The sequence below is a fragment of the Pleurodeles waltl genome, chromosome 3_1 (genome assembly GCF_031143425.1).
Source record: "Pleurodeles waltl isolate 20211129_DDA chromosome 3_1, aPleWal1.hap1.20221129, whole genome shotgun sequence".
NCBI classification, from domain to species: Eukaryota; Metazoa; Chordata; class Amphibia; order Caudata; family Salamandridae; genus Pleurodeles; species Pleurodeles waltl.
In genome coordinates, this window is record NC_090440.1 from 1,959,034,433 (window position 1) to 1,959,057,880 (window position 23,448).

General features: G+C 48.5%; 1 protein-coding gene across 16 annotated transcripts in view; it reads right to left on the reverse strand.

The window, feature by feature from the left end:
• NCOR1 (nuclear receptor corepressor 1) overlaps positions 1–23,448 on the reverse strand; it is a 1,251,773-nt gene that overhangs the window by 764,480 nt on the left and 463,845 nt on the right. For all 16 annotated transcript variants that reach the window (XM_069226323.1, XM_069226317.1, XM_069226319.1 and 13 more), the window contains one exon: positions 17,314–17,453. In XM_069226323.1, the coding sequence (XP_069082424.1) occupies positions 17,314–17,453 (140 nt within the window). The remainder of the gene's footprint in view (positions 1–17,313; positions 17,454–23,448) is intronic.

Consider the following 23,448-nt stretch of genomic DNA (forward strand, 5'->3'; position numbering starts at 1 on the left):
ATAGGACTGGTGGAGGGGATTCTTCCTCCAGTTCACTATCATCCTCCTCTGTGTTATCCACAGAGGGGTTGGCTCTATCATACTCTGCCAACAGCTCCTGGAGCTGTACTTTGGTAGGTCTGGAGCCCATTGTTATTTTTCGTATGTTACAGAGTGACCTTAGCTCTTTCATCTGGAGATGGAGGTAAGGTGTGGTGTCGAGTTCCACCACATTCATCTCTGTACTAGACATTATTCTTCTAAAAGTTGGAATGCTTTTAAGAATCTAAAACTAGTTCTAGAATCTAATTCAAAATTTTACAAACTTTTAAACTCTAAAAGAAATGCTAACAGGGACTAACACAAGGCCCTAGCAGGACTTTAAAGAATTTAGAAAACCTTTCAAATTGCAAAAATCTATTTCTAATGACAATTTTGGAATTTGTCGTGTGATCAGGTATTGGCTGAGTAGTCCAGCAAATGCAAAGTCTTGTACCCCACCGCTGATCCACCAATGTAGGAAGTTGGCTCTGTATGTGCTATTTCAAAGTAAGGAATAGCATGCACAGAGTCCAAGGGTTCCCCTTAGAGGTAAAATAGTGGTAAAAAGAGATAATACTAAGGCTCTATTTTGTGGTAGTGTGGTCGAGCAGTAGGCTTATCCAAGGAGTAGTGTTAAGCATTTGTTGGACATACATATAGACAATAAATGAGGTACACACACTCAGAGACAAATCCAGCCAATAGGTTTTGTATAGAAAAATATCTTTTCTTAGTTTATTTTAAGAACCACAGGTTCAAATTTAACATGTAATATCTTGTTTGAAAGGTATTGCAGGTAAGTACATTAGGAACTTTGAATCATTTCAATTGCATGTATACTTTTCAAGTTATTCACAAATAGCTATTTCAAAAGTGGACACACTGCAATTTTCACAGTTCCTGGGGGAGGTAAGTTTTTGTTAGTTTTACCAGGTAAGTAAGGCACTTACAGGGTTCAGTTCTTGGTCCAAGGTAGCCCACCGTTGGGGGTTCAGAGCAACCCCAAAGTTACCACACCAGCAGCTCAGGGCCGGTCAGGTGCAGAGTTCAAAGTGGTGCCCAAAACGCATAGGCTGCAATGGAGAGAAGGGGGTGCCCCGGTTCCAGTCTGCCAGCAGGTAAGTACCCGTGTCTTCGGAGGGCAGACCAGGGGGGTTTTGTAGGGCACCGGGGGGGGGACACAAGCCCACACAGAAATTTCACCCTCAGCGGCGCGGGGCTGGCCGGGTGCAGTGTTAGAACAAGCGTTGGGTTCGCAATGGAAGTCAATGAGAGATCAAGGGATCTCTGCAGCGCTGCAGGCAGGCAAGGGGGGGCTTCCTCGGGGAAACCTCCACTTGGGCAAGGGAGAGGGACTCCTGGGGGTCACTTCTGCAGTGAAAGTCCGGTCCTTCAGGTCCTGGGGGCTGCGGGTGCAGGGTCTTTTCCAGGCGTCGGGACTTAGGTTTCAGAGAGTCGCGGTCAGGGGAAGCCTCGGGATTCCCTCTGCAGGCGGCGCTGTGGGGGCTCAGGGGGGACAGGTTTTGGTACTCACAGTCGTAGAGTAGTCCGGGGGTCCTCCCTGAGGTGTTGGTTCTCCACCCGCCGAGTCGGGGTCGCCGGGTGCAGTGTTGCAAGTCTCACGCTTCTTGCGGGGAGATTGCAGGGTTCTTTAAAGCTGCTCCTTTGGATAAAGTTGCAGTCTTTTTGGAGCAGGTCCGCTGTCCTCGGGAGTTTCTTGTCGTCGTCGAAGCAGGGCAGTCCTCAGAGGATTCAGAGGTCGCTGGTCCCTTTGGAAGGCGTCGCTGGAGCAGAGTTCTTTGGAAGGCAGGAGACAGGCCGGTGAGTTTCTGGAGCCAAGGCAGTTGTCTTCTGGTCTTCCTCTGCAGGGGTTTTCAGCTAGGCAGTCCTTCTTCTTGTTGCAGGAATCTAGTTTCTAGGTTCAGGGAGAGCCCTTAAATACTAAGTTTAAGGGCGTGTTTAGGTCTGGGGGGTTAGTAGCCAATGGCTACTAGCCCTGAGGGTGGGTACACCCTCTTTGTGCCTCCTCCCAAGGGGAGGGGGTCACATTCCTATCCCTATTGGGGGAATCCTCCTTCTACAAGATGGAGGATTTCTAAAAGTCAGAGTCACCTCAGCTCAGGACACCTTAGGGGCTGTCCTGACTGGCCAGTGACTCCTCCTTGTTTTTCTCATTATCTCTCCTGGACTTGCCGCCAAAAGTGGGGGCTGGGTCCAGGAGGCGGGCATCTCCACTAGCTGGAGTGCCCTGGGGCATTGTAACACGAAGCTTGAGCCTTTGAAGCTCACTGCTAGGTGTTACAGTTCCTGCAGGGGGGAGGTGTGAAGCACCTCCACCCAGAGCAGGCTTTGTTTCTGTCCTCAGAGAGCACAAAGGCTCTCACCGCATGAGGTCAGACACTCGTCTCTCAGCAGCAGGCTGGCACAGACCAGTCAGTCCTGCACTGAACAATTGGGTAAAATACAGGGGGTATCTCTAAGATGCCCTCTGTGTGCATTTTGTTATAAATCCAACACTGGCATCAGTGTGGGTTTATTATTCTGAGAAGTTTGATACTAAACTTCCCAGTATTCAGTGTAGCCATTATGGAGCTGTGGAGTTCGTTTTTGACAGACTCCCAGCCCATATACTCTTATGGCTACCCTGCACTTACAATGTCTAAGGTTTTGCTTAGACACTGTAGGGGCATAGTGCTCATGCACATATGCCCTCACCTGTGGTATAGTGCACCCTGCCTTAGGGCTGTAAGGCCTACTAGAGGGGTGACTTACCTATGCCACAGGCAGTGGGAGGTTGGCATGGCACCCTGAGGGGAGTGCCATGTCGACTTAGTCATTTTCTCCCCATCAGCACACACAAGCTGGCAAGCAGTGTGTCTGTGCTGAGTGAGGGGTCCCTAGGGTGGCATAAGACATGCTGCAGCCCTTAGAGACCTTCCCTGGCATCAGGGCCCTTGGTACCAGGGGTACCAGTTACAAGGGACTTACCTAGGTGCCAGGGTTGTGCCAATTGTGGAAACAATGGTACATTTTAGGTGAAAGAACACCGGTGCTGGGGCCTGGTTAGCAGGGTCCCAGCACACTTCTCAGTCAAGTCAGCATCAGTATCAGGCAAAAAGTGGGGGGTAACTGCAACAGGGAGCCATTTCTTTACAGTCACCCACCAGTCAGGACAGCCCCTAAGGTGCCCTGAGCTGAGGTGACCCCTGCCTTTAGAAATCCTTCATCTTAGTTTTGGAGGATACCCCCCCAATAGGAATAGGGATGTGCCCCCATCCCCTCCGGGAGGAAGCACAAAGAGGATGTAACCACCGTCCAGGACAGAAGCCACTGTGTGGTTCTCTCTTATGTTTAGTATTTCTTCTATTGGTGTGTTCTGTTTCCCCCTTCCCCTCTCTTGTGGTGTGATCAGAATGTTCTGATGCTTGGGCAGTTGACCTGAGCGCTTGACTGGTGTGGATGGAGTTTCTCTCCCTATGAAGAATTCTCTTAATAAATTGGATATTCATCATTCCTGCGCTTCTACAATGTCTTTATTCCTGGATTGAATATACTACATCTTTGGCGACGAGTTTGTGGAAGCAATTTATCTGCGGACAGGAAGGCATCAGTGCTTCAACATTGTTGGGGAGCGGAAGGTCAGGAAGTGTTGGAAACGTTGTCTACCATCAATTTTTTCCGACGGAGCGGAAGGAGACTCTTCGATGAATGAATTTGAAACAATTTTGCTAAAATTGGATAGACATTATTTACCTAAAATCTCCATCATACTTTAACGCTTCTATTTTGGAAAATGTAAACAGAATGACTCGGAATCTGTTGAGGACTTTGTTACAAACTTACGTAAGCTGGCTGCACAATGCAATTTTGGCGAAAGTGAGGATGAATGCATTCGTGATCAGTTCATGTTGGAATGTAAAAGTGACAAAATCAGAGAAGCCCTTTGGTCAAAGGGTGATCCTATGTTGCATGAAGTCATGATGATTGCTAAGCAAGTTGAACACTCTGAGTCATGTATTGAAAACTTGAGAAAATCCAAAGGGATTGTGAACATGGTCCAGTCTTCAGATATCAAACCCAAAAACAAATCTAATGTTAGCGCCAAGGGTAAATTGTTATGCTTTAGATGTAATTCATCATCACACTTGGCCAACAGCAAAGAATGTCCTGCTCTCAATGTTACTTGTAACAAATGTGGAAAGAGGGGTCATTTTGCAAAGTGCTGCAAGAGTATAGGTAAAGATTGAGTGAGAGTAAATGAAGTTGAGTGTGATGTTAATGATGAACATGATTTCATTTTACAAGTGGTTAATGATGTGAACTGTGTGTCTAGCATCCAGTGTGATTATCCTTTGGATGTTGTGGAACTGAATGGCATTGATATTCGTATGATGATGGATTCAGGTGCAAAATTAACGTTGGTGTGTCAATTTGATTTTGAGGAGGAGTTTTCAGGGAAAAGTATCACTTCTGGATCCAGATGTAATACTTTACAGCTATGGGGGTAAGCATATAGAGTTTAAAGGGTATTTTGATGCCACCATTGCATTTAAAGGTAACAAAATTGTGGGTAAGGTATATGTTCCTGTGGTGGGTGATACTATTCTGAGCTGGCCGCATCAAAAGTTGTTGGGAATTACTTTGAATCCTAATTCAGTGCCACAGGTTCAAGTACAGAAGATTAGTAATGGTGGTGAGGAACTTATGGATGAGTTTCCAGAAGTGTTCAACAACAGAGTGGGTTGCATTAAGGGGTATAAACATCACATTGTTTTGAAAGAATGCCATTCCTGTTGCTTCTAAAGTTAGAAACATTCCCTTTGGAATACAGGACAAGGTTAAAGTGGAACTTCAGAAGTTGCAATCGAAAGGTATAATTGAGAACGTTGAAGCGGCTCAATGGATTGCCCCTATAGTCGTAGCCAGTAAGAGATCTGGTGACATCAGATTATGTGTGGATTTACGTAATCTCAACAAGGAAATAATAGTGGATAGGTTCCCTCTGCCTAATATATCAGAGATGATCAGTTTTCTAGGTGATGCTAAGTACTTTACCACTTTGGACTTACGTTCCGCTTACCATCAGGTGCAGTTATGTGAAGAGTCTAAACCACTCACCTCTTTCATTACACCTTTTGGTGTCTACAAATCTAATAAGATGCCGTTTGGCCTATGTTCTGCGGCATCTGTTTTTCAGAGACTCATGAATTATATTTTAGGTGGCATTGAGGGAGTAAAGTTTTTTCAGGATGATGTTCTCATATACACTGACACCTTAGAACAACATAATGAGTGAGTCCGGTAGTGTTACAGACTTTTCAGGCAAAGGATATTACGTTGAAAGGTGATAAGTGCATTTTTTTCAGGTCAGAAATCACGTACCTGGGTCATACCATTTTAGGTGATGGTGTTAAACCTAAAGAGGATTTGGTGAAAACTATAGTGAATATGGCTTTTCCTGATAAAAAGGAGGATGTTTAAGTTTTTTTGGGTATGGCAGTATTCTATGCTAAATTTGTACCTAACTTTGCGAGAAGATCTTATTCCATTAGAAACTTGCTTAAAAAAGGGACTGACTGTGTGGTCTCATGATTGTCAAGAGGAGTTTGAAGATTTAAAACAAGCATTACAAACTTCTCAGTCTCTCAGTAGTTTCCAACCTGGTGTTCTCTGTTGTATTACAACGGATGCATTGGATAGAGGTTTGGGTTGTGTCCTGAAACAGTTGCATAATGGTAAAGGTCAATGTGATTACATTTGCTTCACGTGGCTTACGCGGGGCAGAATGTAATTATTCCACCAATGAAAAGGAAGCAGTGGCTATATTTTGGGCTATCAGAATGTTTAAACAGTTCCTTTGGGGAATGCGTTTTGAAGAACAAACTAACCATAAGCCTTTACGGGACGTGTTTGGAAAAAAAGGGTGGGACAACATCTCTTCTCGCATATGTAAATAGGTGGTTGGTCTCCAAGATTTCGATTTTATTGTCAAACATGTGCCTGGGTGTGAGAACAGAACGGCAGATTGCTTATCCAGAATGAGATCTAAGGAACAGGACGAAGATGATTGTGAAGTGTCCTGGTGGGTGGATGAAGATGTTAAAGTCTGCAGTGTCACTGATGGCTGTGTCTCGGAAAGTGAGTGGCTACAGGAGTTGAAGAATGATGCTGAATTACAGAAAGTTAAGGACTTGTTGAACTCAGGAGAGTGTTTGAGGAATGGTAATGGAGTCAACCTACAGTTTAAGAAAGTATGGAATGAACTATGCGTGCAGAATGGTTTGGTGTTACGAGGTTGTAGATTAATTCCTCCGTCTAGTTTACGTGGCCGCCTTATGAATCTGGCACATTCTGGTCATAATGGCATTTGCAAGACTAAGGAGAGAATGAGAAGTGTGTATTGGTGGCCAGGTATGGACTTATCATTAGAGAGAAAAGTCAGAGACTGTGTAGAGTGCAAACTGGCTGATAAATATTTGAAACCTAGAACGCAACCCATGGTGCTGAAAGAGATCCCTAAAGAAGTGTGGGATGAAGTATCTATGGATATTTTGGGACCCTTAGAGTGTGGGGCTGTTCCTAAGTATGCATTAGTAGTTGTGGATGTATTATCACGATGGCCTGAAATTTTTATCACTTCAGAAATCACTTCGGTGACTGTAGTGAATTTTCTGTCAGAGGTATTTGGGCGTTAGGGCAATCCTAAGTATATTTTAACGGACAATGGAGTACAGTTTACATCCAAATTGATGAGGGAATGTAGGAAGTTGGCTCTGTATGTGCTATTTCAAAGTAAGGAATAGCATGCACAGAGTCCAAAGGTTCCTCTTAGAGGTAAGATAGTGGCAAAAAGAGATAATACTAATGCTCTATTTTGTGGTAGTGTGGTCGAGCAGTAGGCTTATCAAAGGAGTAGTGTTAAGCATTTGTTGTACATACACACAGGCAATAAATGAGGAACACACACTCAGAGACAATTCCAGCCAATAGGTTTTTGTATAGAAAAATATCTTTTCTTAGTTTATTTTAAGAACCACAGGTTCAAATTTTACATGTAATATCTTAATTGAAAGGTATTGCAGGTAAGTACTTTAGGAACTTTGAAATATTACAATAGCATGTATACTTTTTACATAAAACACATTTAGCTGTTTTCAAAGTGGACACAGTGCAATTTTCACAGTTCCTGGGGGAGGTAAAATAATGTTAGTTTTTGCAGGTAAGTAAACCACCTACGGGGTTCAGATTGGGGCCCAAGGTAGCCCACCGTTGGGGGTTCAGAGCAACCCCAAAGTCACCACACCAGCAGCTCAGGGCCGGTCAGGTGCAGAGTTCAAAGTGGTGCCCAAAACGCATAGGCTTCAATGGAGAGAAGGGGGTGCCCCGGTTCCGGTCTGCCAGCAGGTAAGTACCCGCGTCTTTGGAGGGCAGACCAGGGGGGATTTGTAGGGCACCGGGGGGACACAAGTCCACACAAAAAGTACACCCTCTGCAGCGTGGGGGCGGCCGGGTGCAGTGTGCAAACTAGCGTCGGGTGTCCAATGGGAGTCAATGGGAGACCAAGGGGTCTCTTCAGCGGTGCAGGCAGGCAGGCAAGGGGGGGGGGGCTCCTCGGGGTAGCCACCACCTGGGCAAGGGAGAGGGCCTCCTGGGGGTCACTCCTGCACTGGAGTTCCGATCCTTCAGGTGCTGGGGGCTGCGGGTGCAGGGTCTTTTCCAGCCATCGAGATTTTAGAGTCAGGCAGTCGCGGTCAGGGGGAGCCTCGGGATTCCCTCTGCAGTCGTCAGGGGGGACAACTTTGGTTACTCACAGTCTTGGAGTCGCCGGAAGGTCCTCCCTGTAGCATTGTTTCTCCACCAGTCGAGTCGGGGTCGCCGGGTGCAGTGTTGCAAGTCTCACGCTTCTTGCGGGGATTGCAGGGGTCTTTAAATCTGCTCCTCTGTAACAAAGTTGCAGTCTTTTTGGAACAGGGCCGCTGTCCTCAGGAGTTTCTTGTTCCTCTTGAAGCAGGGCAGTCCTCTGAGGATTCAGAGGTCGCTGGTCCTGGGGAAAGCGTAGCTGGAGCAGGTTTCTTTAGAAGGCAGGAGACAGGCCGGTAGGACTGGGGCCAAAGCAGTTGGTGTCTTCTTTTCTTCTTCCGCAGGGGTCTTTCAGCTCAGCAGTCCTCTTCTTCTTGTAGTTGCAGGAATCTAAATCTTTAGGTTCAGGGAAGCCCTTAAATACTAAATTTAAGGGCGTGTTTAGGTCTGGGGGGTTAGTAGCCAATGGCTACTAGCCCTGAGGGTGAGTACACCCTCTTTGTGCCTCCTCCCAAGGGGAGGGGGTCACAGTCCTATCCCTATTGGGGGAATCCTCCATCTGCAAGATGGAAGATTTCTAAAAGTTAGAGTCACTTCAGCTCAGGACACCTTAGGGGCTGTCCTGACTGGCCAGTGACTCCTCCTTGTTATTCTCATTATTTCCTCCGGCCTTGCTGCCAAAAGTGGGGCCGTGGCCGGAGGGGGCGGGCAACTCCACTAGCTGGAGTGCCCTGTGGTGCTGGAACAAAGGGGGTGAGCCTTTGAGGCTCACTGCCAGGTGTTACAGCTCGTGCCTGGGGGAGGTGTTAGCATCTCCACCCAGTGCAGGCTTTGTTACTGGCCTCAGAGTGACAAAGGCACTCTCCCCATTGGGCCAGCAACATGTCTCGGTTGTGGCAGGCTGCTGGAACCAGTCAGCCTACACAGATAGTCGGTTAAGGTTTCAGGGGGCACCTCTAAGGTGCCCTCTGGGGTGTATTTCACAATAAAATGTACACTGGCATCAGTGTGCATTTATTGTGCTGAGAAGTTTGATACCAAACTTCCCAGTTTTCAGTGTAGCCATTATGGTGCTGTGGAGTTCGTGTTTGACAAACTCCCAGACCATATACTCTTATGGCTACCCTGCACTTACAATGTCTAAGGTTTGGCTTAAACACTGTAGGGGCACAGTGCTCATGCACTGGTGCCCTCACCTATGGTATAGTGCACCCTGCCTTAGGGCTGTAAGGCCTGCTAGAGGGGTGACTTATCTATACTTGCATAGGCAGTGAGAGGATGGCATGGCACCCTGAGGGGAGTGCCATGTTGACTTACTGTAAAGAAATGGCTCCCTGTTGCAGTTACCCCCCACTTTTTGCCTGATACTGATGCTGACTTGACTGAGAAGTGTGCTGGGACCCTGCTAACCAGGCCCCAGCACCAGTGTTCTTTCACCTAAAATGTACCATTGTATCCACAATTGGCAGACCCTGGCATCTAGATAAGTCCCTTGTAACTGGTACTTCTAGTACCAAGGGCCCTGATGCCAAGAAAGGTCTCTAAGGGCTGCAGCATGTCTTATGCCACCCTGGAGACCTCTCACTCAGAACAGACACACTGCTTGCCAGCTTGTGTGTGCTAGTGAGGACAAAACGAGTAAGTCGACATGGCACTCCCCTCAGGGTGCCATGCCAGCCTCTCACTGCCTATGCAGTATAGGTAAGACACCCCTCTAGCAGGCCTTACAGCCCTAAGGTAGGGTGCACTATACCATAGGTGAGGGTACCAGTGCATGAGCATGGTACCCCTACAGTGTCTAAACAAAACCTTAGACATTGTAAGTGTAGGGTAGCCATAAGAGTATATGGTCTGGGAGTCTGTCAAACACGAACTCCACAGCACCATAATGGCTACACTGAAAACTGGGAAGTTTGGTATCAAACTTCTCAGCACAATAAATGCACACTGATGCCAGTGTACATTTTATTGTAAAATACACCACAGAGGGCACCTTAGAGGTGCCCCCTGAAACTTAACCGACTGTCTGTGTAGGCTGACTAGTTCCAGCAGCCTGCCACACCAGAGACATGTTGCTGGCCCCATGGGGAGAGTGCCTTTGTCACTCTGAGGCCAGTAACAAAGCCTGCACTGGGTGGAGATGCTAACACCTCCCCCAGGCAGGAGCTGTGACACCTGGCGGTGAGCCTCAAAGGCTCACCCCTTTGTCACAGCCCAGCAGGGCACTCCAGCTTAGTGGAGATGCCCGCCCCCTCCGGCCACGGCCCCCACTTTTGGCGGCAAGGCTGGAGGGAACAAAGAAAGCAACAAGGAGGAGTCACTGGCCAGTCAGGACAGCCCCTAAGGTGTCCTGAGCTGAGGTGACTCTGACTTTTAGAAATCCTCCATCTTGCAGATGGAGGATTCCCCCAATAGGGTTAGGATTGTGACCCCCTCCCCTTGGGAGGAGGCACAAAGAGGGTGTACCCACCCTCAGGGCTAGTAGCCATTGGCTACTAACCCCCCAGACCTAAACACGCCCTTAAATTTAGTATTTAAGGGCTACCCTGAACCCTAGAAAATTAGATTCCTGCAACTACAAGAAGAAGGACTGCCTAGCTGAAAACCCCTGCAGAGGAAGACCAGAAGACGACAACTGCCTTGGCTCCAGAAACTCACCGGCCTGTCTCCTGCCTTCCAAAGATCCTGCTCCAGCGACGCCTTCCAAAGGGACCAGCGACCTCGACATCCTCTGAGGACTGCCCCTGCTTCGAAAAGACAAGAAACTCCCGAGGACAGCGGACCTGCTCCAAGAAAAGCTGCAACTTTGTTTCCAGCAGCTTTAAAGAACCCTGCAAGCTCCCCGCAAGAAGCGTGAGACTTGCAACACTGCACCCGGCGACCCCGACTCGGCTGGTGGCGATCCAACACCTCAGGAGGGACCCCAGGACTACTCTAAGACTGTGAGTACAAAAACCTGTCCCCCCTGAGCCCCCACAGCGCCGCCTGCAGAGGGAATCCCGAGGCTTCCCCTGACCGCGACTCTTTGAATCCAAAGTCCCGACACCTGGGAGAGACCCTGCACCCGCAGCCCCCAGGACCTGAAGGACCGGACTTTCACTGGAGGAGTGACCCCCAGGAGTCCCTCTCCCTTGATCAAGTGGAGGTTTCCCCGAGGACCCCCCCCCTTGCCTGCCTGCAGCGCTGAAGAGATCCCGAGATCTCTCATAGACTAACATTGCGAACCCGACGCTTGTTTCTACACTGCACCCGGCCGCCCCCGCGCCGCTGAGGGTGAAATTTCTGTGTGGGCTTGTGTCCCCCCCGGTGCCCTACAAAACCCCCCTGGTCTGCCCTCCGAAGACGCGGGTACTTACCTGCAAGCAGACTGGAACCGGGGCACCCCCTTCTCTCCATTCTAGCCTATGTGTTTTGGGCACCACTTTGAACTCTGCACCTGACCGGCCCTGAGCTGCTGGTGTGGTGACTTTGGGGTTGCTCTGAACCCCCAACGGTGGGCTACCTTGGACCAAGAACTAAGCCCTGTAAGTGTCTTACTTACCTGGTTAACCTAACAAATACTTACCTCCCCTAGGAACTGTGAAAATTGCACTGTGTCCACTTTTAAAACAGCTATTTGTGAATAACTTGAAAAGTATACATGCAATTTTGATGATTTGAAGTTCCTAAAGTACTTACCTGCAATACCTTTCGAATGAGATATTACATGTAGAATTTGAACCTGTGGTTCTTAAAATAAACTAAGAAAATATATTTTTCTATATAAAAACCTATTGGCTGGATTTGTCTCTGAGTGTGTGTACCTCATTTATTGTCTATGTATGTACAACAAATGCTTAACACTACTCCTTGGATAAGCCTACTGCTCGACCACACTACCACAAAATAGAGCATTAGTATTATCTATTTTTACCACTATTTTACCTCTAGGGGGAACCCTTGGACTCTGTGCATGCTATTCCTTACTTTGAACTAGCACATACAGAGCCAACTTCCTACACTTACTCATTTTGTTCTCACCAGCACACACAAGCTGGCAAGCAGTGTGTCTGTGCTGAGTGAGGGGTCCCCAGGGTGGCATAAGACATGCTGCAGCCCTTAGAGACCTTCCCTGGCATCAGGGCCCTTGGTACCAGAGGTACAAGTTACAAGGGACTTACCTGGATGCCAGGGTGTGCCAATTGTGGATACAAAAGTACAGGTTAGGGAAAGAACACTGGTGCTGGGGCCTGGTTAGCAGGCCTCAGCACACTTTCAATTCAAAACATAGCATCAGCAAAGGCAAAAAGTCAGGGGGTAACCATGCCAAGGAGGCATTTCCTTACAGATTCTCTCCTGTGTTTAGTATTTCTTCTATTGGTGTGTTCTGTTTCCCCCTTCCCCTCTTTTGTGGTGTGATCAAAATGTTCTGATGCTTGGGCAGTTGACCTGAGAGCTTGACTGGTGTGGATGGAGTTTCTCTCCCTATGAAGAATTCTCTTAATAAATTGGATATTCATCATTCCTGCGCTTCTACAATGTCTTCATTCCTGGATTGAATATACTATACATTGGCTACTGCCCCCAAGACCTAAACACACCCCTACATTTAGTATTTAGGGGCACCCCAGAACCCAGGAAATCAGATTCCTGCAACCTGAAACAAGGAGGATTGCTGACCTGAAAGCCCTGCAGAGACGACAACTGCTTTGGCCCCAGCCCTACCGGCCTGTCACCTGACTCGAAGAAAACTGCAACAGCGACGCATCCGACAGGGACCAGCAACCTCTGAAGCCTCAGAGGACTGCCCTGAACCAAAGGACCAAGAAACTCCATCGAACAGCGGCTCTGTTCAACAACAGCAACAACTTTGCAACTTTCTTGCAACTTTTTTAAGACCTCACTCTTCCCACCGGAAGCGTGAGACTTCACCCTCTGCACCCGATGCCCCTGGCTGGAGCTCCAGAGAACCAGCACCTCAGGGAGGACTCCCAGGCGACTGCGACCTTTGTGAGTAGCCCGAGACGACCCCCCTGGAGCCCAACAGCGACGCATGCAGAGAGAATCCAGAGACTCCCCCTGACCGCAACCACCTGTAACAAGGAACCAGACGCCTGAACCAAGCACTACACCCGCAGCCCCCCGGGACCAGAGGGAACCAAAACCTCAGTGCTGGAGAGACCCTCAGGCGACCCTCTGCCTAGCCCAGTTGGTGGCTGGCCCGAGAAGCCCCCCCTGTGCCCTGCCTGCACCGCGAGAGTGACCCCCGGGTCCCTCCACTGATTCCTATCACAAACCCGACGCCTGCTTTGCACACTGCACCCGGCCACCCTGTGCCGGTGAGGGTGTGTTTTGTGTGCCTACTTGAGTCCTCCCCAGAGCTCTACAAAACCCCCCTGGTCTGCCCTCCAAGGACACGGGTACTTACCTGCTGGCAGACTGGAACCGGAGCACCCCTGTTCTCCATAGGCGCCTATGTGTTTTGGGCACCTCTTTGACTTCTGCCCCTGACTGGCCCTGTGCTGCTGGTGTGGTAACGTTGGGGTTGCCTTGAACCCCCAACAGTGGGTTGCCTATGTCCAGGAACTGAGACTTGTAAGTGCCTTACTTACCTGACAAACTAACCATTACTTAACGCCCCCAGGAACTGGTCCTCTTTTAAAAAAGATTGCCATTTTAACTAAAACTGTATATGTTATTGCTCTAATTCAAAGTTCCTAACTTACCTATGTGGAGTACCTTGCATGTTATGTATTTACTTCAAATCTTGAACTTGTGGTTCTAAAAATAAATTAAGAAAATATATTTTTCTATATAAAAACCTATTGACCTGGTGTAAAGTCTTTGAGTGTGTGTTCCTCATTTATTGCCTGTGTGTGTACAACAAATGCTTAACACTACCCTCTGATAAGCCTACTGCTCGACCACACTACCACAAAATAGAGCATTAGAAGTATCTAACTTTGCCACTATCTTACCTCTAAGGGGAACCCTTGGACTCTGTGCACACTATTTCTTACTTTGAAATAGTTTATACAGAGCCAACTTCCTACAAAGGGTCTTGACAAAATTGGAATTTTTTAACATGCAATTTTACCGAATGAAATGTTATTTTTCCATCCAAGTCTGAGAACGTTTAGGAACCAAATGTCAGACAACATTAGCCTTAGGGGAAATAATTGTCCCTTAATGGTCCACCGAAGCAGACAGTTTAGATCAAGCAATCCATCAGGATCACCATCTCTCCAAAGTGAACCCCAACGCGAAAAACAAGCATTTGCAAAGCAATAGGTCTCACATTTACTTGAATTGGAGCTATTAGTATTGTAAATGCATAACTGGACTTTTTTTCCATATTTATTGGTCAACACTGTTGTATATTTTGGCCGTTTCTGCCACATAATTCCAGAGGCCTTGCATATAACTAAAAGGCTAGTAGGTCTACTGGAATATTTTTTCAAACAAGGCCCTTAAAACACAAACTACTCCCAAGTGCAAAACAAACGTTCCAGCCATGAGATAGCCTAAAAAGACACTGAATGGTGGGAGGGCTTATTATTTTAGGGTCCCCACTAACAGTGTGGGGACCCAGAGCTCACCTAGACAGAGAGAGTGTTCTGCTGAACATTTTGGTGGTGGTCTTCTTGTAATAGGACCACCACAGGTTGAGTTGTGGGCCAAAATGTTTGAAAAAGAATGCCCTGCAAAGTATTATGGGGCAAGTTTCAGCAAGTACAGTGAATATTGTAGTATTGGCTTTCCTGCTGTGCCGGGAGAGCCACTCTGAGGATTAAAGTAATTTTTTGGGAAAGCATTTATCAATTACAAGTGTTGTTGTGAAGACCCTGGAACGTGATTGGGGGAGCCAAAAGAAATGACTCTGTTAAGGTAACAGTGTGAACAATGTGACCAGTGCGCTTTCTGCGCCGTTCACGTCATGTCTGCCATGAATCACAAAGGGAAGAGACAAAAGAAAACAATAATTTGCAATGGAAAGGGTCTCACGTTTGCTCGAGTTAGAGCAATTAGCATTGTAAATTCCTAACTGGACTTTTCTTGTCACATAAATTGAAAATGAAAAGTAAAACTGTTGACATAAGCAAGTCATCATCACCCTTTTATTCGATTCATTTGAATCATAAAAGGTACAATTACTAAAAAGAATAAAACCATCATAAACTAAAATGTATTAACATACATACTCCCACTTCCTATGAGGTTAAAACCTAGATAAAATATAAAGATATATACAATACATTAAAATATGCAATGAAACATGTGCTCCAGAATTCATTTTTGGCCCTCTGGTTTTGAAATATTTCCTTGGTACTTAAGGATTTTGACCTAATGTGTCATATCACTGTTAAAATAAATTCTACAGCCCACACAATAGCACCATGGGTGCTAGTTCTACAACTCCTGAAGGCCGAATGGCGATCACTAAGTCACAGCAATTTACAGAGGGATCTGATCCACAAGCCCTCTGTTTCTTGCAAGTGGGACAAAAAAGTAAAACATGGCTGTGTTCTCTTGGGTCATACATCCCATAGGGCAGACATCCATTAGGGCTGCAATTCTGTTTCCATCTAGTGATAAAATCATGCAAAGGTAAAGATCCAATTCTAAATCTAATATCTAAACCTAATATAAAGTGCACATACTAAATGTTGTGAAATAGTATTGAAATAGTGTTCTGATTCATAGAAGCAGTTGATTGATCAAAAACTGTCCGTCAAACTAACTGATGATACAGATGCTAATTCGTCCATTTGCACGCTAGCCCAGTATGCATCCTTTAGGCTCTGCAAAGAATTTTTGTGAAGGTGTAAGGAGTCTGACTAATAGGAGCCCGAGCCTAATTTACTAAAACTGTCCTTTATATAACACCATGCAATTTTCTCAACATGCAGAGCCTCCAACAGCCATATAAGCCATACCCTAAATGGTTCTAATTCTTCTATGGACCAAACCCTGATCCAGTAATGCAGCGGCCCAAGGGCGGCAATATCTGCAATGGTTAACAGACTCAAATCCAGACAGATACGGTGAGTTGGTGAGCTTTGCGGAATCTTTAATAAAACTTTATTTTCGACTTTTTCCTTATCATCCAGTTTGGCGTAACCACACAACAGAGCTCCCCCTCTGGCTTGACTTTTGTATATTTGTAACGCTGGTGTGATGGGAAAGTTAGATACTCTTCCGGCAAATCTTAGGATCCCCTCCTACCTTTTATCTGAAGGACTCTTTCAAGAGCCTCACTATTGAAAAGTATAGATTTCTTCACTCCATGCTTACCATCTCTGAAGACCATGTATTTGGTTTTGGTAATACTTGCAGGCCATGGTCTCTACAGAACCCCAAAAGTGTCTCCACTAGCTTACACAATCACAATCCAGACACTGTTTGCGATAATAATAGTGTATCATGTGCGAATAACAGCCAAGGTGTTTTGGTCCCCTCTATTTCTGGAGCATCATTTTCACAGTCGTACAAAAATGGAATGCAGGTGTTGATGTAGAGGAAGGAAAGTGTGGGTGCCAACACACAGACTTGCTTGATGCCTTTCTGGATAGATATCTCATCTGAGAATTCCCCATCCACGCCCCATCTTATTCTGGCACAATTCTCAAGAGTACAATTCCTGGATTAGTCTTAGAGCCCAAGGGACTCCAATTGTAGCAAAACATAAGCAAGTCAATTCAAAGTCCCACAGCCACTATGAGCGGGAGAGTTATTGGCTCCCTGCATGAATGTTTAGAAAGGATAGCAGCTGGGATGAAAGGAAAACAGAAACCGGATGGGGTGCCATCACACGCTGTACTGATGGCAAACGAAAATGTTTGAAATCGCCTGGGAGGAACTCAGCACACAAAGGATGGACATTTCACAAAATGCACAAATAAAAATGAAGCATTTAAGACAAGCACAACAAAGAATGAATAGCAGTATTGGGCATGGTTAAAAGCCCACAGAAAGATTACAACAGGTCAGAGCACTTGTGCACTCGACCCTAAAAATATTTCGCTCACGCTGAAGTATATCAGAAATCGTGCAGTAATACATTTAAGAGGGTCAATCTGCAAGGCGGTACCAAAATCGCCCCAAGGTGGAACAAATGTAAAGTATTTACTAATTACATCAAGAGATTTGTTTTTTAAAGGTAAGCCCACAAACGAGTGAAAGTGATGGGCGTGGTTAAAAGACCACAGAATACTTACAACAGGTTGAAAAGCACTTGCACGCTCGAGCTTACAGGACAAGATACAATAGAGACTAACAACATCTTCTGACCTGGACCTGTATATGAACCAGGGAAACTTTCAACGAGGACTAAGACTAGAACTGGAGAAGGGAAATGCACTCCAAGGAATTAAAAGAAAAATATTTCCAAAGTTAGCAGAAACATATTGAACAGTTTTAAAAGTGCTAGAATCAATGTCTGATTTTTCCTGCTACAAAGCAGTGAAGTCCTGAAAAAAAGATGTTGTGAAGATTGAAGGCCACAGTACATACCCTCTGCTTGTGCTGCTGTAGCAGGTTGTCCAGGTTATGACGACGTTTGTAGTTGAAGTAGAAATTCTTACATTGAGCTTCACTTTTTGTTGCCACCATTTTGGCAATGGCTCCCCAGTTCCGTCCATGCTCAACTAACCCTGTGGAAAACATAAGATCACTGCTTTACAGCTGAAACAAAATCATCTGAACCAATCATTTTTTCCCAACTTGCATATCAAAATAAATATGCATTGAGCAAAGTATCATCAAAGGGTAGGTGTGAGAAAACTGGGCTTTTTGCAGATGTCCCCTTACTTTTTTCCCCATTTTGTGACTGATAATGTTGCTTTTTGACATAGATTGCGCCATAGGCTCTGCTACCCAGGCCTAGGGTCAGTGTTCCATTTAAAAAGGTATATGACAATTAGGTATATGACAATTAGGTATAATTACAATTGGTACTGACAACCTACCTGTAACACTCTAGTATATGGTAGGGCATGCAGGTTTATAGGCCTAGTTGACTTCATGCTCACTGCTTTGTGTAAGTAAGTGCTTCTTTTTTACATGGTCATGAACACTTTATGCATGGTATTCAATGCAATTTTGACTGAAAGTGCACTGGGTTCCTGCAAACCAGTTCCCATGTGATGAATCCATTTCCCGAAAACTGCAATTGTTCCCCAATTAGCAATACTTCTCGCCCCCTTTTAAGTTCCTAGTAAATGTTACCTGTAGGAAAGTACCCTTTTTTTGGCATTGTTACCCCCTTTTTTGTGCCTGTTGTCAATCTGACTGTGTTTACTGGGATCCTGCTAACCGGGACCCCAGTGATTATGCACCCTCCCTTGTAACTTGGTAACTGACACCCCACATTTGGCATACTGGTGCCCCCATGTAAGTCCCTAGTATACGGTACCTAGGGCATTGGTGTACCAGGTGATCCCCATGGGCTGCAGCATGTATTATGCCACCCATGGGGGGCCCATGCAAAGTGTTCTGCAGGCCTGCCATTGTGGCATGCGTGAAAGGGTGCATGCACCCTTTTTCACCACAGGTCACTACACCAGTTCACTGTAAGTCACCCTTATGGCAGGCCCTCCTAGTCCAGAGGGCAGGGTGGAAATATCTGTGTGCGAGGGTACCACTGCATGACCAGAGGTGCCCCCACGAACTCCAGTTCCATTTTCCTGGACTTCGTGAGTGCTGAGACCCATTTTATGTGTGTACTGGACATAGGTCACTACCTATGTCCAGCTACATAATGGTAACCATGAAACCTGAACCAAGGCATGTTTATTATCAAACATGTCATAAACATACCCCAAGACTGTTGCCAGTATTGGAAATATGATTCCATGCACTCTGGGGGCTCCTTAGAAGACCCCCAGCATTGCTACTACCAGCTTTCTGGGGCTGTCCGGGTAACCCAACTTGCTGCCACCCATCAGAAAAGTTTCTGCTCTCCTGTTGCTTGAACAGCTCAAGCCCAGGAAGGCAGAACAAGGGATTTCCTTTGGGAGAGGGGGGTTAACACCCTCTCCCTTTGAAATAGGTATTACATGACTTGGGAGGAGTAGCCTCTCCAAGCCACTGGTATCCTTTGAAGGGCACATTTGGTGCCCTCTGTGCATAAACTAGTCTACACCGGTTCTGTGACCTCGAGTCCCTGCTCTGGCTCGACACTGGACAATGGAAAGGGAAGTGACTACTCCCCTGCCAATCACCACCCCAGGGGTGGTGCCCAGAGCTCCTCCAGAGGGTCCCTGGGTTCTGCCATCTTGAATCCAAAGTTGGCAGAGACCTCTGGAAGCATCTGAGCGGCCAGGTCAGGCAGGTGACGTCAGAGGCCATCTCTGATAGGTGGTCACCTGGCTGGATGACCAATCCCCCTTTAAGGGCTATTTAGGGTCTCTCTTGGGTGGGTTCTCAGATTCGGGTTGCAAGATTCTAGCAGGACTCCTCTGCAAACTCTACTTCGACTTCTAGCCACTGGAACCGTCACAGGACCCTTCAGGAACCGACAATCTGCACCCACAATGAAGACTCTGCTTGCAACATTGTTTCCACAGCTCATTCCAGCTCCTGCAACGTTTCCCTGCCTGTGCATTCTCTGAGAACAGCAAGTCTTCAGCCTGCATGAGAAGGAAGAAGACATCTCTCTTGGAGTGAAGGAATCACTCCCCTGCATCCGCAGGCAAAAACTGCAACAACGACCGGCTGCGCAGATCCCCTCTCATCCTGACCTGTGCTTATCCTGCATCACGGGTGATGGTCCGGAGTAGTCCTATTGGTCCTATCTGCTAGCTGTTCAACTTTGGTGGAGATAAGCCTTTGTCTTCCCACACAGGACAGTGCCCCTGTGCACCGCGTCTAATGCAGCTGCCAAGGCTTCTTTGCATCTCCTCCAAGGGATCTTCAGGCTCCGTGTGACCGCTCAGCCCTCCACAGGGCTTGGTCGCCCCACTCACTGCTGCCGCTCCTGCCTGCCTTTGCCGCCTCCTGCCTGCAGATTCCTTCGCTCGCTGCTCCTGGGATTTCCCGCCGCTGCCTCCCTGCGGCCCGCCCCCCTGTGATTCCATTCGCCGGACCGCTCCCGCCACCCAGCTGCTCCTCCCTCCCGGCTCCTTACTTAAGGGGACCGTAGGGGACCACAGAGTGTGACCGCTCAGCCCTCCACAGGGCTTGGTCGCCCCACTCACTGCTGCCGCTCCTGCCTGCCTTTGCCGCCTCCTGCCTGCAGATTCCTTCGCTCGCTGCTCCTGGGATTTCCCGCCGCTGCCTCCCTGCGGCCCCGCCCCCCTGTGATTCCATTCGCTGGACCGCTCCCGCCACCCAGCTGCTCCTCCCTCCCGGCTCCTTACTTAAGGGGACCGTAGGGGACCACAGAGTGTGACCGCTCAGCCCTCCACAGGGCTTGGTCGCCCCACTCACTGCTGCCGCTCCTGCCTGCGCCGCCTCCTGCCTGCAGATTCCTTCGCTCGCTGCTCCTGGGATTTCCCGCCGCTGCCTCCCTGCGGCCCCGCCCCCCTGTGATTCCGTTCGCCGGACCGCTCCCGCCACCCAGCTGCTCCTCCCTCCCGGCTCCTTACTTAAGGGGACCGTAGGGGACCACAGAGTGTGACCGCTCAGCCCTCCACAGGGCTTGGTCGCCCCACTCACTGCTGCCGCTCCTGCCTGCCTTTGCCGCCTCCTGCCTGCAGATTCCTTCGCTCGCTGCTCCTGGGATTTCCCGCCGCTGCCTCCCTGTGATTCCATTCGCCGGACCGCTCCCGCCACCCAGCTGCTCCTCCCTCCCGGCTCCTTACTTATGACGCCCCCAGAGCGACCGCGCAGCGGGAGCACCGACTGAGCGCCGAAGGTGCGCCAAAGGTAAGCCCGTCTGCGCCCGTCCGCGACTGGACCGCGCCCAGCGCCAGACCCCCTGGTCCTCGCCCTCGCCAGCACACCCTGCACAGCTACGATGCCAGAACCCTCCACGCACTCAACGCCGGCCGAAACACCGCCTGCTACCGAGCCACCCCGAGACGCACCCACGGACTCTTCACCTGCCTGACCTGCCGCTTCACCAGCCTACGACCCAACACTGCACCTACTAAACCGAGCCCCAGCAACAAACACCTGATGTGCATCCTGCTCAACACCCGCTCCATTCACAGGCATGCCGTCGAACTCTGGAACCTCCTCGACTCGACAGCACCAGACATCGCCTTCCTGACGGAAACCTGGATGAACGCCTCCTCAGCACCCGACGTCGCCATCGCCGTCCCAGAAGGCTACAAAATCACCAGGAGGGACCACGTCAACCAGACAGGAGGAGGCATCGCCATCATCCACAAGAACACCATCCGCATCACGACCAACTCCGATGACACCTTCACCTCCGCCGAACACCTCCACTTCCAGATACACACCAACCCCAAGACCACACTCAGAGGCACCCTCATCTACAGACCACCGGGACCACGCACACAGTTCAGCGAAGACATCACAGACTTCGTCAGCCCCCACGCCATCAATTCCACCGACTACATCCTCCTGGGGGACCTCAACTTCCACCTGGACGACGACAAGGACCGCAACACCACTGCTCTACTGGACAACCTGGCCAACCTCGGACTCAAGCAACTGGTAACCACCCCTACCCACCACGCCGGCCACACGCTTGACCCAGTCTTCTCATCCAGCAAATATGTCACCTTCAGCCACTCCACCAATCTCCAGTGGACTGACCACAGCTGCGTCCACTTCAGCTTCAGTAAAACGACGACCCACCACCACCCTCAACAAACCCCCCGCAGGAGCTGGAACAAGATCACCGGCGACCAGCTCACCACCTTCCTCAGCCAGAACCCCCCCACCAGCTCAACGGACCCCAACGAAGCCGCCAACAACCTCACACAGTGGATCACTGTAGGAAGTTGGCTCTGTATGTGCTATTTCAAAGTAAGGAATAGCATGCACAGAGTCCAAGGGTTCCCCTTAGAGGTAAAATAGTGGTAAAAAGAGATAATACTAATGCTCTATTTTGTGGTAGTGTGGTCGAGCAGTAGGCTTATCCAAGGAGTAGTGTTAAGCATTTGTTGTACATACACATAGACAATAAATGAGGTACACACACTCAGAGACAAATCCAGCCAATAGGTTTTGTTATAGAAAAATATCTTTTCTTAGTTTATTTTAAGAACCACAGGTTCAAATTTAACATGTAATATCTTGTTTGAAAGGTATTGCAGGTAAGTACATTAGGAACGTTGAATCATTTCAATTGCATGTATACTTTTCAAGTTATTCACAAATAGCTATTTCAAAAGTGGACACTTAGTGCAATTTTCACAGTTCCTGGGGGAGGTAAGTTTTTGTTAGTTTTACCAGGTAAGTAAGACACTTACAGGGTTCAGTTCTTGGTCCAAGGTAGCCCACCGTTGGGGGTTCAGAGCAACCCCAAAGTTACCACACCAGCAGCTCAGGGCCGGTCAGGTGCAGAGTTCAAAGTGGTGCCCAAAACGCATAGGCTAGAAGGGAGAGAAGGGGGTGCCCCGGTTCCGGTCTGCTTGCAGGTAAGTACCCGCGTCTTCGGAGGGCAGACCAGGGGGGTTTTGTAGGGCACCGGGGGGGACACAAGCCCACACAGAAATTTCACCCTCAGCAGCGCGGGGCGGCCGGGTGCAGTGTAGAAACAAGCGTCGGGTTTGCAATGTTAGTCTAGGAGAGATCAAGGGATCTCTTCAGCGCTGCAGGCAGGCAAGGGGGGGCTTCCTCGGGGAAACCTCCACTTGGGCAAGGGAGAGGGACTCCTGGGGGTCACTTCTCCAGTGAAAGTCCGGTCCTTCAGGTCCTGGGGGCTGCGGGTGCAGGGTCTTTTCCAGGCGTCGGGACTTAGGTTTCAGAGAGTCGCGGTCAGGGGAAGCCTCGGGATTCCCTCTGCAGGCGGCGCTGTGGGGGCTCAGGGGGGACAGGTTTTGGTACTCACAGTCGTAGAGTAGTCCGGGGGTCCTCCCTGAGGTGTTGGTTCTCCACCAGCCGAGTCGGGGTCGCCGGGTGCAGTGTTGCAAGTCTCACGCTTCTTGCGGGGAGATTGCAGGGTTCTTTAAAGCTGCTCCTTGGATAAAGTTGCAGTCTTTTTGGAGCAGGTCCGCTGTCCTCGGGAGTTTCTTGTCGTCGTCGAAGTAGGGCAGTCCTCAGAGGATTCAGAGGTCGCTGGTCCCTTTGGAAGGCGTCGCTGGAGCAGAGTTCTTTGGAAGGCAGGAGACAGGCAGGTGAGTTTCTGGAGCCAAGGCAGTTGTTGTCTTCTGGTCTTCCTCTGCAGGGGTTTTCAGCTAGGCAGTCCTTCTTGTTGTTGCAGGAATCTGATTTTCTAGGGTTCAGGGTAGCCCTTAAATACTAAATTTAAGGGCGTGTTTAGGTCTGGGGGGTTAGTAGCCAATGGCTACTAGCCCTGAGAGTGGGTACACCCTCTTTGTGCCTCCTCCCAAGGGGAGGGGGTCACAATCCTAACCCTATTGGGGGAATCCTCCATCTGCAAGATGGAGGATTTCTAAAAGTTAGAGTCACCTCAGCTCAGGACACCTTAGAGGCTGTCCTGACTGGCCAGTGACTCCTCCTTGTTATTCTCATTATTTTCTCCGGCCTTGCCGCCAAAAGTGGGGGCCG